This window comes from Sorex araneus, chromosome 3 (genome assembly GCF_027595985.1).
Source record: "Sorex araneus isolate mSorAra2 chromosome 3, mSorAra2.pri, whole genome shotgun sequence".
Classification (NCBI taxonomy): domain Eukaryota; kingdom Metazoa; phylum Chordata; class Mammalia; order Eulipotyphla; family Soricidae; genus Sorex; species Sorex araneus.
This window is the reverse complement of record NC_073304.1, coordinates 179,955,050-179,969,831: the sequence shown is the minus strand read 5'-3', so window position 1 is coordinate 179,969,831 and position 14,782 is coordinate 179,955,050. Positions and strand designations below refer to the sequence as shown.

At 42.0% G+C, this 14,782-nt stretch overlaps 1 protein-coding gene across 6 annotated transcripts in view; it reads left to right on the top strand.

Annotated features, from left to right (window-relative positions):
* CNTN5 (contactin 5) overlaps positions 1-14,782 on the top strand; it is an 832,499-nt gene that overhangs the window by 763,097 nt on the left and 54,620 nt on the right. For all 6 annotated transcript variants that reach the window (XM_055129785.1, XM_055129784.1, XM_055129781.1 and 3 more), the window contains one exon: positions 4,483-4,641. In XM_055129785.1, the coding sequence (XP_054985760.1) occupies positions 4,483-4,641 (159 nt within the window). The remainder of the gene's footprint in view (positions 1-4,482; positions 4,642-14,782) is intronic.

Sequence of the window (14,782 nt, the reverse complement as noted above, 5' to 3'; positions counted from 1 at the left end):
TTATTATGGCCACTACTCTAAATGACTAAAAATACTCTTCAAATGTATTTTAATTTAAACTAGAAAGACACTGTGATTATAATATTGACTTTATCTTATATAACAATTACCTTAAGACATTCTTTTCATTATAAATTGTTATACATTATTCCAAATTCAAAACATAACTCCTTCTGTATTCCCTTCCCTAGTCCTTCTTCCTACACTCTCTCATTCTTTTTCTTTATTCTACAAATATTTATTGATGGTTTAATGATGCCATGTTTGATTATTAAGCTAATAGAAATTATAGAAAAGTAACTGCTAAAAATAGGGGCTCAGACAGTAGGCAACAAATCATAGAGGGAAATATATGTATATACATATATATATTATGTGCCTGACTGGGAACACCTGTAAAGGCGATTAGAGGCCGCCCCAAAAGACTCCATCACTCTTGGAGAGCCCAGCAAGCTACCGAGAGTATCCCACCCACATGGCAGAGCCTGGCAAGCTCACCGTGGTATACTCAATATGCCAAAAAGGTAACAATGATGGTCATTCCCCTGACCCTGAAAGAGCCCCCAATACGCCATCAGGCTACACTAGCATGCAATGGGGACTAATGAAGATGTTACTGGAGCCCACTCGAGCAAATTGGTGAACCCTGCAGTCTGCACACAGTGTGTCTGTGTGCAGCACTCACAGAAGAACCTTGCAGTCCAGCACACAGTATGTCCTCGGGCAGCAAGACGATTTGACAAGTCGGCACTCCCCTTCCCACATCAACACTTGTCACAATGTACCCTGAGCCAGAAACACCCCAGTGACAGTGACACAGTGATACAGTGAATTGCTAAAAATAAAAGATGTAAAATGCACTCCCAAAATACTCAAGCATGGCACTATCAGCACCTGACATTTAGTTTTGGCGAAAGATCCATCCTTGCCACTGGACTTGAAGCAGAGAGAGGCTGGAATCCTGTCCAATTAATTCTGCCAGCACCCATGGAGTGTACTGAGTACATCACAACGTGGATGCTTTCTTTTAGATGCTGGTTAAAAATGATATAAACAGTACTTGTTTACCTTATAAAAATAAAAAATTCAAACAAGGACAAAGAATATAACTTAAATCACCTCTATTCCTACCTGCATGCAGTAACCACCATGAATCACTGTATCACTGTATCACTGTCCTCCCATTGTTCATCGATTTGCTCAAGTGGGCACCAGTAAAGTCTCCAGTGTGAAACTTGTTATTACTGTTTTTGGCATCTCGAATACGCCACAGGGAGTTTGCCAGGCTCTGCCGTTCGGGTGGGATGCTCTCGGTAGCTTGCCGGGCTCTCCGAGAGGGATGAGGAAATCAAACCCAGTTGGCTGCATGCAAGGCAAATGCCCTACCCGATGTGCTATTGCACAACCACCATGTATATTTTAATATATTTTTCAGTCTTTTCTTGTGCCTTTTGGATGAATTATCGTTTACACATTTATATACATTTTGCATTAGTTTTTTTTACTTATTAAATTGTGAACACTTCTAATATTATTAAAGTCAAATATGAAGCAGTTCAATGTCTGCCTAATATTTTATCATGATTTTGTTATTTAAACATGATAATTGGACAATTAGCTATTTACTTTGGTTTCTGATTATAAATAATTGCACAGCACAATCATTATCCCCGGAACATAAATTTTTTGCTATGACTGATAATTTTGATAATGACTTTATCTGGGAAAATAGCCACATACAAAGAATAATAGTTCGTGGTCATTAATTATGTTGTAAATTTCGCTTCTTATTCCAGCCAGCTGAAGTTTAAAAAAAAAAAATAGAGCAATTAATTTTTGCTATTAAAGTAAACCTTTCTTTAGAACTAATTCAACCATTTTTCAGAGTTTCAGTACTTAAAAAGGAAAATTATTTTATATGTGTTAACCAATATTTATTTTCAACACATCTACCTTCTCCCTCACACGTCGGTGATTATTATGAAGAACTACTCAGAGAAGTGAATAAAATGAATGAAACTCAGTAATATGGAAGAGCTAAATACAGTTCCATATTGCTATTTATTACTATTTGAACACACTAGCTGAATTTCAATCCTGTTTAATAGCATCTTAAAGAAACTCCTGGAAAATTCTTATCTATGAATACATTCTCTGACTGTTCTGAAGTCTGTTTCATTCATCCACTGTTGTCCCTAAAACTCGGTAGCATGAAAACATGAGCCCACTGTTTTCTCTCCTGGGTTTGCCAGGGTCAGACACCACCATCTTCTCATTCAGCATGGCTGCTTCTTAGCCAGGGGTCCCAGCATGGCTAAAGCGATGTCACTTGGATCTTTGTCTTTCTCCCACCTGGACTGGGCTGGGAGCGGGGGGCATCTTGGCACACAGTTACTTCTGTTACTGTGTCTGGGCTCAGTCCCTGCCAGAATGAGGCTGTAGGAGCCACATTCCCATGAGGCAGTAAGTGGCCCGCACACAGCAGGACACAGGGCCGGTGTCACACACAGGCTGCATGAGTCCAGACCCCTTCATATGCTGTCTTTCTCTCTCTGCCCAACATGGTGCTCCCGCTGCCTTCTCTGAATCCCATCACTGAACCGGCTCCGCCATTTCTGGGAGAGGGACTCTGGGCTTCCTTACACCAAGCAGGTTCTGTGGGGAAATCATAACCCATACCCACTGGCACAAAATGCGGTCCAATAACACCTCACGGGCCCAGTGGTCTTTCTCTGGAGTGCAGCTCTTGCCACCCAGTGAAGCTAGCTGCTCAGTGATCACCCACTGTTACTCCCCAATGATCTGGGAGGGTTTTCATATCTCTATGAAGTCAGGATCCTAGTGTCCACCTCACTGTGAGCAGGTTAATATTCGCAAACTACTTTATATTGTGCTTTAATCCAGTATGTGAGGGTAGTTTTATTATTGTTATTATTATAGTTAATAATAATAATTATTATAGTTAATATTTTTTATCAATATTGCTGTTGTTCTTCCATACCCATGTCACCAGGGTCTGACAACTGGTGAGTCCCTGGATCTCACCTACTTTCTTCCATTTGTTCTTTGCTATTAATGCTAATTCTTCCACTACCCCCTATTGGTGGATGCTTCAAACATGCTTCCATAGGCCCTTTCTCGTCAGCTCAAATACTGCTACTCTCCACTATTTCCAGATAAACATAAACAATGAATTACTCAAAAGTACCCCACACTTGCTGCTGGAGAGATAGTCCAGGGATTAAGCGCTTGCCTTGCACACAACTGACCCCAGTTCATTCCCTGGAACCATAGAATAGTTCCCAAAACATCTCCAGGAACGACCCCTGGCCACAGAGCAGACACCCAGGAGCACTGCTGGGTGCTGCTGAAGGCCCTCCCCCACAAAAGAATACCCCGCACAAAAATCAGGGCCTCGGCAGTTTTTCTCCACACGATTTCCTACTCTTCTATCTTCTATCCCATGGGCATCTCTGGTGTAAAGCCATACCACATTCACAATCGCCTTGACCTGAGGGCCGGCCTGCCGCACGACTGTCTCCGAGCCTGGTGCTCCTGACCGTGCCGGGCAGCTCGGCTCTACCCCGCCAGACTTGAGCGCCAAATTGATTCTAAACTCCTGGTCCTTTGCTCTTCACATCCATCCTCTTTAACAGTGTGTTCATCCCAGAACTCTTCTGCTCTCACATTTGCACCCAGCCAGCTTTCCTTTCCATCGGTTTCTGTAGCTCTGTTTTGCATCTTTAGCAGGAACATGAGAACCTTCTGGAGTGAGTTCTCTCAGCTCCCGTTCCTGCCATCTCAGGGGTTTCATTTTGCTTAGAGGGGCATCGGCCCCTCCTGGCCATCTGCACCCAGTCCTAGTCCAAAGGATCTCCTTCTCGAAGAATTGTTCCTGTGGCTTGAATCCAAGTCTTTGTCTCTGCTGCCTGCTCTCATTCTTCTCAGACTTCATATCAGCAGCCATAAGAGCTCCTGTCTTGTTTTCAAAACATGTTGGTTGTGTTCATGAGATGTTAAACTCGTGTTGAAATTCTCTATCCAGAGGTCATTCCCACCACCTCTGTGTCACTAGGAGCACCTTTGGTGAGATTGCTTTGGCATCTAGTAGCTTTGCCTTGCTGGTCCCTGTGTGTGCTACCATGATGTCAGCGGCCACGGTTCATAGGGACATTCATATCCTGAGCTTCTCCCTGATGAGCTTTTCCTTTCTTGGAAACTATAACGCTAACTGGGAGCTGGTCCAGGCACCAAGTGTTAGAGGAAATTTGGACTTTTAGGAAACCCCTGTCCCCCTCCGGGAGATCATGGGAATCAACTTTCTTCTCCGGACTTTTTCCTGTCCCTGTTTGTTAATAAATGTGTATCATATTGCATTAAGATGATGGCATCCCTTAACTAGATCCCTATTGGAAAAGTTCATTTCTAATTGCTTTTCATCTTGGCTAGTCCTTAATATTGTCCACTCCCTCTGGCCTCCAGGTCCCCCAGGCCCACCGGGGATTGTGATTGTGGAGGAGATCACCGAGACCACAGCCACGCTGTCCTGGAGCCCAGCAGCCGACAACCACAGTCCTGTCTCCTCCTACAACCTACAGGCCCGAAGCCCTTTCTCCCTGGGCTGGCAGACGGTGAAAACAGGTAGGAGGCGGACTTGCTATGCATCACAGCTGTGGCATGGGGGCTTCTGGAGACTTTGCTGCCATCGCCCTCATAAGATATACTATTGTCTCCTTGTTTTGTTTCAAACTCCGAGAAGAGCAAGCCGCCTTGCCGTCTTCTCTCCTGTTTCCAAGAATCAGCCACAGCATTTGTCTCTGTTCACTGAGATGACTGTAGACTCACATAGAAGTCGCAAACACAGTACAACAGATAACCCAGGGACTTACCCTTCTGCTTTCCCCCACAGTGATGTTTCTCATGCAATAGTATAGTTCTCTATCCGAAAGCTGATGTGGGCACAATGCCAGTAGTTGAAAACACTGCATAAGGCTTCATAGGCATGTTCTCAGTGTATCATTCTATAAGACCTACCAAAATTTAGAAACTCAAGTGAAGTTGATCATTAGGTATAAAAACTGCTCTGTTAGTCATTTCTTGTGCTAGCCTTTTGTAAACACATGCATTTATGAAAACAAAATAGAATATGAAATCACCTAATATGTGATTTCATATTAAATGCAGTGCAGCATTTAACTTTCCTCTAAGACATCTGCATTTGTAAACGTTGTTTTCAGTCATTTGGTGAAGGAGTGGCAACGAGAGAACTGAAAGGCCTGGAGGACTTCTCTGGCTTGTGGGGGCCTCAGGTTTGTCCCAGCACCTCATGGTCCCCTGAGGCCTGCCTGGTGGGACCCCGGTAGTCCCCAGTACTGAGTCCCTGGTGGGGTTGGCTCCCAGGACTCTCAACATAGGAGCCTCCCACTGAAAAATGAAACATAAAATTCCCTCATCTTCCTCCCTGACACGCCTTCCTAAGGAGACAGCCTCTGCTTCCAGAGCTGCAGCCTCTATACCACTCAGGACCCTTAGGTAGTTTTTTTTAATGTATATTTTTTTGTAATGGATCCCTGTGAGGTACAGTTACAGACTTACAAACTTTCATGGTTATGTTTCAGTCATACAATGTTCGAGTACTCATCCCTCCACCAGTGCTCATTCTCTACCACCAATGATCCCAGTGTACCTCTCCCCACCCCCACCTATCCTCCCCACTCAGCCCTGCTTCTGTGGCAGGGCATACCCTTTTACTCTCTCTATCTCATTTTGGGTGTTGTGGTTTGCAATAGAGGTATTGAGTGGTCATCATATTTGGTCTGTAGTCTATTTTCGGAACGCATTTCCATCCCGAGCAGACCTTCCAGGCACCCTTTACTTGGTGGTCCCTTATCTATTTGAGCTGCTTTTCCCCCCAGCATGTGAGGCCGGCTTCCAAGCCATGGAGCAACCCTCCTAGTGCTTATCTTTACTATTCTTGGGTGTTAGTCTCCCTTTCTGTTACTTTATATTCCACAAATGAGTGCAATCTTTCTATGTCTGTCCCTCCTCTCTTTCTGACTCATTTCACTTAATATGATACTTTCCATGTTGACCCACTTATATGCCAATTTTATGACTTCATCTTTTCTAGCAGCTGCATAGTATTCCATTGTGTATATGTACCAAAGTTTCTTTAACCAGTCATCTGTTTGGGGGCACTCAGGTTTTTTCCAGATTCTGGCTATTGTAAACAGTGCTGCAATGAACATACAAGTGCCGATGTCATTTGTGCTATACTTTTTTGCCTCTCTGTGATATATTCCCAGGAGTGGTATTGCTGGGTCAAATGAGAGCTCAATTTCTAATTTTTTTAAATTTTTTGAAAATTTTTAAATGAATCGCTGTGAGGTACAGTTACAGACTTACAAACTCTCGTGCTTACGTTTCAGTCATATAATGATGAGTACCCATCTCTCCACCAGTGCTCATTCTCCACCACCAATGATCCCAGTATCCCTCCTACCACCCCCACCCTATCCCCCGACCCCACCCCACCTCTATGGCGGGCATTCCCTTTTGCTCTCTCTCCTTTTGGGTGTTGTGGTTTGCAATAGAGGTACTGAGTGGCCATCATGTTCGGTCTATAGTCTACTTTCAGCTCGCATCTCCTATCCCGAGCGGGCCCTCCAAGCACCCTTTACTTAGTGGTCCCTTATCTATCTGAGCTGCCTTTTCCCCCAGCATGTGAAGCCGGCTTCCAAACCATGGAATAATCCTCCTGGTACTCATCTCTACTATTCCTGGGTGTAAATTTCCCATTCTGTTACTTTCTATTCCACAAATGAGTGCAATCTTTCTATGTCAGTCTCATTTCACTGACTCATTTCACTTAATATGATACTTTCCATGTTGATCCACTTATGTGTCAATTTCATGACTTCATCTTTTCTAACAGCTAAATAGTATTCCATTGTGTAGCTGTACCAAAGTTTCTTTAACCAGTCATCTGATCTTGGGCACTCAGGTTTTTTCCAGATTCTGGCTATTGTAAACAGTACTGCAATGTACATACAAGTGCCGATGTCATTTCTACTATACTTTTTTGCCTCTCCGGGATATATTCCCAGAAGTGGTATTGCTTGGTCAAGTGCGAACTCAATTTCTAATTTTTTGAGAAATGTCCATACTGTTTTCCAAAAGAGCTAAACCAGTTAGCATTCCCACCAGCAGGATACCCATGAAATTCTTCAGATAAATGGATCAAACACTCCTGAAGTTCATATGGAATAACAAACCCCCAGGGATAGCTAATGCAATTCTTGGGAAAAAGAAGATGGGAGGCATCACCTTCCCCAACCTCAAACTCTACTAGAAAGGGGCAATAATTAAAAGAGCATGGTGCTGGAACAAAGGCAGAGTCGCAGACCAATGGAACAGGGTTGAATATCTTACACACATACTCAAATATATGATCATCTAATCTTTGATAAGCGAGCAAGAAATGTGAAGTGAAGCAAGGAAAGCCTCTTCAACAAATGGTGCTGGCAAAACTGGATGGTCACATGAAAAAATAAATGGGCTCAGACTTCTACCTAACACCATGCACAAAAGTCAGATCAAAATGGATTAAAGACCTCAACATCAGACCTGAATCTATAAGGTACATTGAAGACAATGTTGGCAAAACCCTCCATGACATTGAAGCTAAAGGAATTTTCAAAGATAACACGCCACTGACCAACCAAGTGGAAACAGAGATAAACAAATGGGACTATCTTAAACTAAGAAGCTTCTGCACCTCAAAAGATACAGTGACCAGAATACAATCTACAGAATGGGAAAGGATATTCGCTCAATACTCATCTGATAAGGGGTTGATATCAAGAATATATAAGACACTGGTTGAACTCTGGAAGAAGAAAACATCCAACCCCATTCAGAAAATGGGGCGATGAAATGAACATAAACTTTCTCAAAGAAGAAATCCGAATGGCCAAAAAGCACATGAAAAAAAAACTCTTCATCACTAATCATCGGGGAGATGCAGAGCAAAACAACAATGAGATATCACCTCACACCATAGAGACTAGCCCACATCCAAAAGAATAAAAGCAACCAGCATTGGCACGAATGTGTGGAGAAAGGGACTCTCCTTATGTAGTTTTTTTAACGTCTTGGCAGAAGGATGCAACTAGCTCATAAAATTAGAAATCTTCAAAAACAGAAGTTCATAGTTTTTTTTGTTCTATTCTCTATAAACACAATGTAGCTATATAGAAATAAAATATAAACATAGTAAGGTAGATCTGAATTTAGTAGCCGTATAGCTCGTATAATCCGAATGTTGCAAGAGTGGAATAGTTCATTTTGTTGCTCAAGTATGTTAAATTTGAGAAGAAACTTAATTTTGTGTAAAGGTTCACAATTTAGAGGAAGTATTTTCATCTGCATGCAAAATACCATTCCACTTTTTTCTCACTTAGTTCCTTTACTAAATTCCAGTACACAGTATCTCAATCCTCAAAACATTCTGCATGTGCTTACTTTCTAACGCCCGAGTTATAGATGATGGCTTCGTTTCTGACTCATATTTTAACCCTGTGAGTGGTCTACAAACTCTAAAAGGTGGGAGAATCTCTGAAATCCTGATTGACTTTAGGACAGGACACAAATTTGCAACCCAAGAACAGACTCACAAAAAATTCTCTGACCTCCACCTCAGTACTCTCTCTTTTCCTCACAAGAGCAGTCCAAACCTTTGTCTCTGCAGCCAAGAGGGGCCCCCTGGCCTGAGCACTGCCCTACCTCACCCACGGAACCCCAACCCCACCACATATGCATCCCCTGTCCGCCTACACCACACTCCTATCCTCAGAACACGGGTCTTAGCCACCTGCTGTTCTTAGCAACCATCCACACTCACCCTCACTTGCTGTGTCTTGGTGTTTGGTAGCTCAGTGGACTCATTAGTTGACACATGCATGTATACGAACTCTGAAAGAAATGAAAGAGAAAGCATGCACGTGTGTGTGTGTGGTGAATGAGTATAGAGACTTCAGGTATTTTTGCTAAGTGTTATCAGAGTTTCTGTTTTAGGAATCCCTCCCATAAAGTTTTTCCTTTGATATTTCAGTTTATTTTTACCATTGAAAACATTTGAAGCTGACAGTTCTTTTTGAATTCAGTTTTGCAAGTATAGTGCTTATTTTTAAAACCCATGGATGTACTATGTAGCTCTCTAGGTAGAGATAGCTAATAGGAAATCCATAATTTTTTTGTAATCTTTTTTACCAGTGATCAACTTATGTGCCCTGGATAGTAGCAGGCATCTCCACCTCTCAGCATCTTTCAGAGCTACTGGTAGAGGGGACCCCCCTCCCGGCAGGCCTGGGGGTGCACAAATGTGTACCCACAAGGGCATTGGTGATGCCTGGTTCTGGCCCTCTTGTCCAGGCCTGATGTAGGAAAGATCTGACAGGAGCCAGCCCAGAGTCCGAGAGCCTTTGATTTCATCTCACTCCCTTATCTAGAGGTAGACAATTTTGAGATAAGCTCTGGGACAGAAACATTTATTAGAAAGAAAAATGAGTCTGGAGTTTAAACTCTGATAAAACGAATGCATTCATCAGCAAGGACTGAAAAAGCACCACACACCCCTTTAAATCCCAACATGAATTCCAAGAATAATAAGATTTGGCAAAAGCAGTTATGAGTTGTATGTAGGCCTTCTGGCTAAGGCACGTGTCGAATTTACTTACTAGTAGCATCTGCCCTTAAATTCAGATTCCACACAGGGAAAATGGGGATAATTTTTTCATATTGAAGAAAGTATGAAAATAATCATAATTTCTCATACAACCCTCTTTTCAGATCAAACAAATTGCTTTTGACTTGCAAACTAGCATATTATTGAGCAACATGAGCTCACTGGTTTCTTACTGTACCTGCTTTAAAATAATAAGTCACCTATAATCATATATTTGCTTTGTCATTTACTTAATTCAGGTATGTTTCTTAAAAGATTTCTGTCAGGATCAAAGAGCTAGTACAGCGGGTAGGGCACCTGTCTTGCATAGGTTTGATCCCTGGCACCACATATGGTCTCCAGGCCTGCCAGGAGTGATCACTGAGTACAGAGCCAGGAGTTAGCTCTGAGTATCACCAGGTGTGACCCAAAAAAAACCAAAAAAAAATTTTCTGTTAGTATGTCCTCTCTCTGTAGATATATTTACAAATGATTAATTGAGTTTTCAATTTGGCAGGTTTATTTAGTATTAATTAAATTCTTGGATGCAATTACTTTTTTAGGAAAGACATTTAAACAAGCTTCTTTCCCTGAATCAATATATAATCCTCTTCTGCCTTTAATTGCTGTCACTTTCCTTGGAAGTATAATGTTACCTTTGAAATCTAGTGGTCCCATTGTTCCAGTAAGGATGTCTATAAAAAGATACCTACATGACTTTAAAAAATACTTAATTTGGTATACATCCTTTATTGTCTTTAATCTCTACAATAACACATTTTAAAATAAAATTTCTGATTTTATTTTTAGTTCTTAGTTTTTTCAAATTTAATACATAGTCAGTAGGACATTTGCCTTGCATGCAGCCGACCCGGGTTCGATTCCTTCGCCCCCTCAGAGAGCCTGGCAAGCTACCAAGAGTATCCTGGCCGCCTGGCAAAGCCTGGCAAACTACCCATGGCGTATTTAATATGCCAAAACAGTAACAACAAGTCTCATAATGGAGACATTACTGGTGCCCACTCAAGCAAATTGATGAACAACAGGACAACAGTGCTACAGTGCAGAATTTATTTCTTAGAAAAATTTATGCTTTTAGGATATTTTGCTGTCCTAATAGTTTTTTTTCTTATTTAAAGAGCAGGATTAAGGTGGTAAAGAGGCATGGGGTAAGGAAAGGAGACTTTTAAATGTATAACTAAGGACCTAAGAGATAGATCAGCAGGTAGGGCATTTGCCTGACACACAGATGACCTGAGTTTGATCCCCAATACTGCGTCTGGTCCCTTAAGCCCCTCCATGAGTGATCCCTAAGCACAGAGTCCTGTAGTAAGCCTGAGCACTGCTGAGTGTGGACCCAAAACAGAAAATAAATAAAATGTATAACTAAGAGGACATAAATTGTAGCCTTTAGATAAAGGATGATTTTTGTATTTTATGTCTATTCATTTTTGAACATAAAACTTAAAATAATCACATCAAATTCATAAGAGATATGCACAGTGCAAATATTGGTGACAGCTAGAAATTTGAACCACCCTTTATTCAATGGAAATTTATCAAACACCTTTCAAGTCTTATATTAGGCTCTTGGGATATATTAATGAAACAAAAATATCAATCCTTGTGGTGATTGTTTTCTCATGGATGAGGACAAATAAGAAATAAGAAAGTGAATTATATAGTATGGAATTAGGGGAACATGTTATGTAGTAAGGCTATCAAAATACTGTGGCAGTGCACTCAATACCTCTATTGCAAAACACAACACCCAAAAGGAGAGAGAGAACAAAAGGGAATGCCCTGCCATAGAGGTGGGGAGGGGTGGGGGTGGGCTGGGGGGTAGCCTGGGGGAGGTGGGAGGGATACTGGGATCATCGATGGTGGAGAATGGGCACTGGTGGAGGGATGGGTACCCGAGCATTGTATGACTGAAACAGAAGCACAAAAGTTTGTAAGTCTGTAACTGTACCTCACAGTGATTCACTAATAAAAAAATTTTAAAAAAAAATACTGTGACAGTGCAGTGCATTAGTCAGCACAGCCATGTAATCAAACATCCTTGACCCAGTGGTTTGAACCCAGTGGGACTTTCAGCCTATAGACCAGCAGCAAGCCGTAATCCCACAGTTAACCAGCTCCTGCCTGAAACAGCTAAATTGTACTTGTTGATAGTTCTGGGGACTGGGAATTCCAGATCTAGAAGCCAGCCTCATTATTCCCAGTGACAGTTCTACTTCCAGATATTGAATAGAAAGTTCACAGTGGATTCCCCAATGGGGAAGGAGGAGTGTCCTTGTGTATGAGGACCCCCCACCCCGTCATGGCAGTGCCTCCCCCTTGCCACCTCATCTAACCTTCATTATTTCCTTGTCATCCCCATCTCTAAATACACTCACACTGGCCCTAAGTCTTCAACATGTAAGTGGGGAGGAGAAAGGGAGGAGGGCACAATTCATGAGAGGCATTTTCCAATTTTAAATAGCATGGTGCAGATAAGCTTATTGAGAAAGCACATTATGTCAAATTTGGTATTGATGAGGATAAAGTTTGGGCTACACGTGGCTGTGCTCAGGGCTTACTCCTGGCTCTGTGCTCAGGGGTCACTTCTGGTTTCAGATAGAATAGAATTTAGAACTGATTGGCATAGAAAACTCCTCTCAGTGCTGTGAGATGGCATGTTATCATCAGGGTACACATAGGAAGTAAAGGAGGAAAGGGTATCAAATATAGGCCTGGAGCATTAGACTGTGAGGTTCAGGGCAAGAGAAACCAAGCAAAGTTGGCAGAGAAGAAGCATCTGATTGTGAAGGAAACATGGTGCAAGATGAGAGCCTGGAAGATAAGAAAACAGAGTCGATTGCAGAAGAAAGATGAGCAGCTGGAACGAAGTTTGGTGGACTGTCAATTCAGATGACGAATGAGAATTGTTCACTGATTCTAGCAACACCGAGGTCAGCGGCAACCTTCACAGGAAGACTTTCAGTAAAGTAATTGGGAATGAAGGCTAACCAGAATGAGCTCAAGAGAGAATGGGACAAAAATGAACTACAAGGAAATGAGTCAGAAAGAGAGGGACAGACACAGAGTGACTGCACTCCTTTGTGGAATATAAAATAACATAATATGAGTTTGACACAAACTGACAGTAGATAAAAGGGCCAAGAATATTGCCTCATAGTTGAAAGCCTGTCTCATGAGCTGAGGGAGAAGGCAGCTGGGATAGAGAAGGGATCACTAAGACAATGATGTTTGAAGGAATTGTTTGGGATGGGAGATGTGTGCTGAAAGTAGATAAGGGACCAAACGTGATAGCCTCTCAGTATTTATATTGCAAACCATAATGCCCAAAAGTAGAAAGAGTGTATGGGGGAAATCGTCTACCATAAAGGCAGGGAGAGTGTTGGAAAGGAAAGGTGAGGGATACTGGGGACATTGATGGTGGAAAATGTGCACTGGTGGAGGGACGGGTATTCAATCATTGTATGACTGAAACTCAAATGTGAAAGCTTTGTAACTGTATCTCACGGTCATTCAATAAAATAAAATTTAAAAAATGAACTAAGAGAGATTTGTAGATCCCAGGGATATGGCTAAGTCACCCTTGCAGCAAAAGCAGACTTTCTTAGTCTTCATTTTGTTCCTCAGAACAATCAGTTTTGAGATCTCAGTAAACCCACCCCACAGGTGCTCAGAGCAGTCACCCTCCATAATGTTGACAGTTTGGCAACATTAACTTAAGTCAGTTTAAGAGATTTTTGTGGAAAATTCAAGATGCATTTTCATAAAAAAAATTGTCCTGCGAGTCCTCAAAACAAGAGTGGGGTGCCACTGACACAGCTGATGGCAACTGAGAGGATCTGCATAGCGGAAGATCGCTTATTCCTTCCAGAGCAAATATTTCCCAAAAATATTTCCTAGTCAACAGAGATGAGTGAACAAGGAAGTCAACCACAAAAAAAGACTAGTTATAATATGGAAAAAATACCTTAATGGGGGGGAGGGTAACTGCATTGATGAGCTTTATGGTATAATCAAATCTAAATATAGTACAAAAGTCACTTCAGGAAGAGTCCAGAACTTCTATTTCCATCCTCTAAACTGAAGTCTCTATTTTTCACTGAAATATCATCGACATCACATTAGCTTCAGGTGTACAGTGAAGTGTGTTGACAGTCTACTCACTCAGAATCATCACCAGTCAGCCCGGTCACCATTCGTCAGCAGACATAACTACACATTTATTTTTTTTGTGACAAGAACTTTAAAGATCTCTCATAGAACCTTTCAGATATGCAATCCGGCATTGCTGGCCTTAGCTCACTCATTTTTGTAACTGGGAGTTTATACATTTAAACTGGAGAGCTTTTTTTTTTTCTTTTTGGGTCACACCCAGCGATGCTCAGGGGTTACTCCTGGCTCTGCACTCAGGAATTACTCCTGGCGGTGCTTGGGGGACCATATGGGATGCCGGGGATCGAACCTGGGTCAGCCGCGTGCAAGGCAAACGCCCTACCCGCTGTGCTATCGCTCCGGCCCTGGAGAGCTTTTTTTGTTTGTTTGTTTAACTATGCTATTGTTAGTGAAGTAACCTGGTTACAGTACTATTAGTGCTTTTGCTATTGGAGAATAAAATTACTTATTCTCCACTGCCAAAAATGTGTCTAGGTTGTCCTGTGTCCTGGAAATAGATACATTTGCAGTATCTGCTGAACTGCCAAGTGGGGAAGTATGTTTTCAGAATCGGGAGAGGCAAACTACTCAAGGAATTTTCCTAGAAACTGAAGGCATATTTGCTTAAGTTAAAGTACTACTCACCTGGGTACTACTTAATCTGGGCCTGGGTGGTGACCGAATTATTTTATTGTAGATCATGGCAAGTTCGGCACTTTATGTATAACAATTCAATAAGAGGTACCAAATTAACAACAGAGTTGGCACATGTAAGTGCTTGCTCCCTGAAGATTCATTTCTACTATGAGACTGGAGGTGACACTGGCCCCACTTTTTAGAAGGACACATGGTTTGCCTGACAAGGTCAGCCCTTGTGATCTAGTT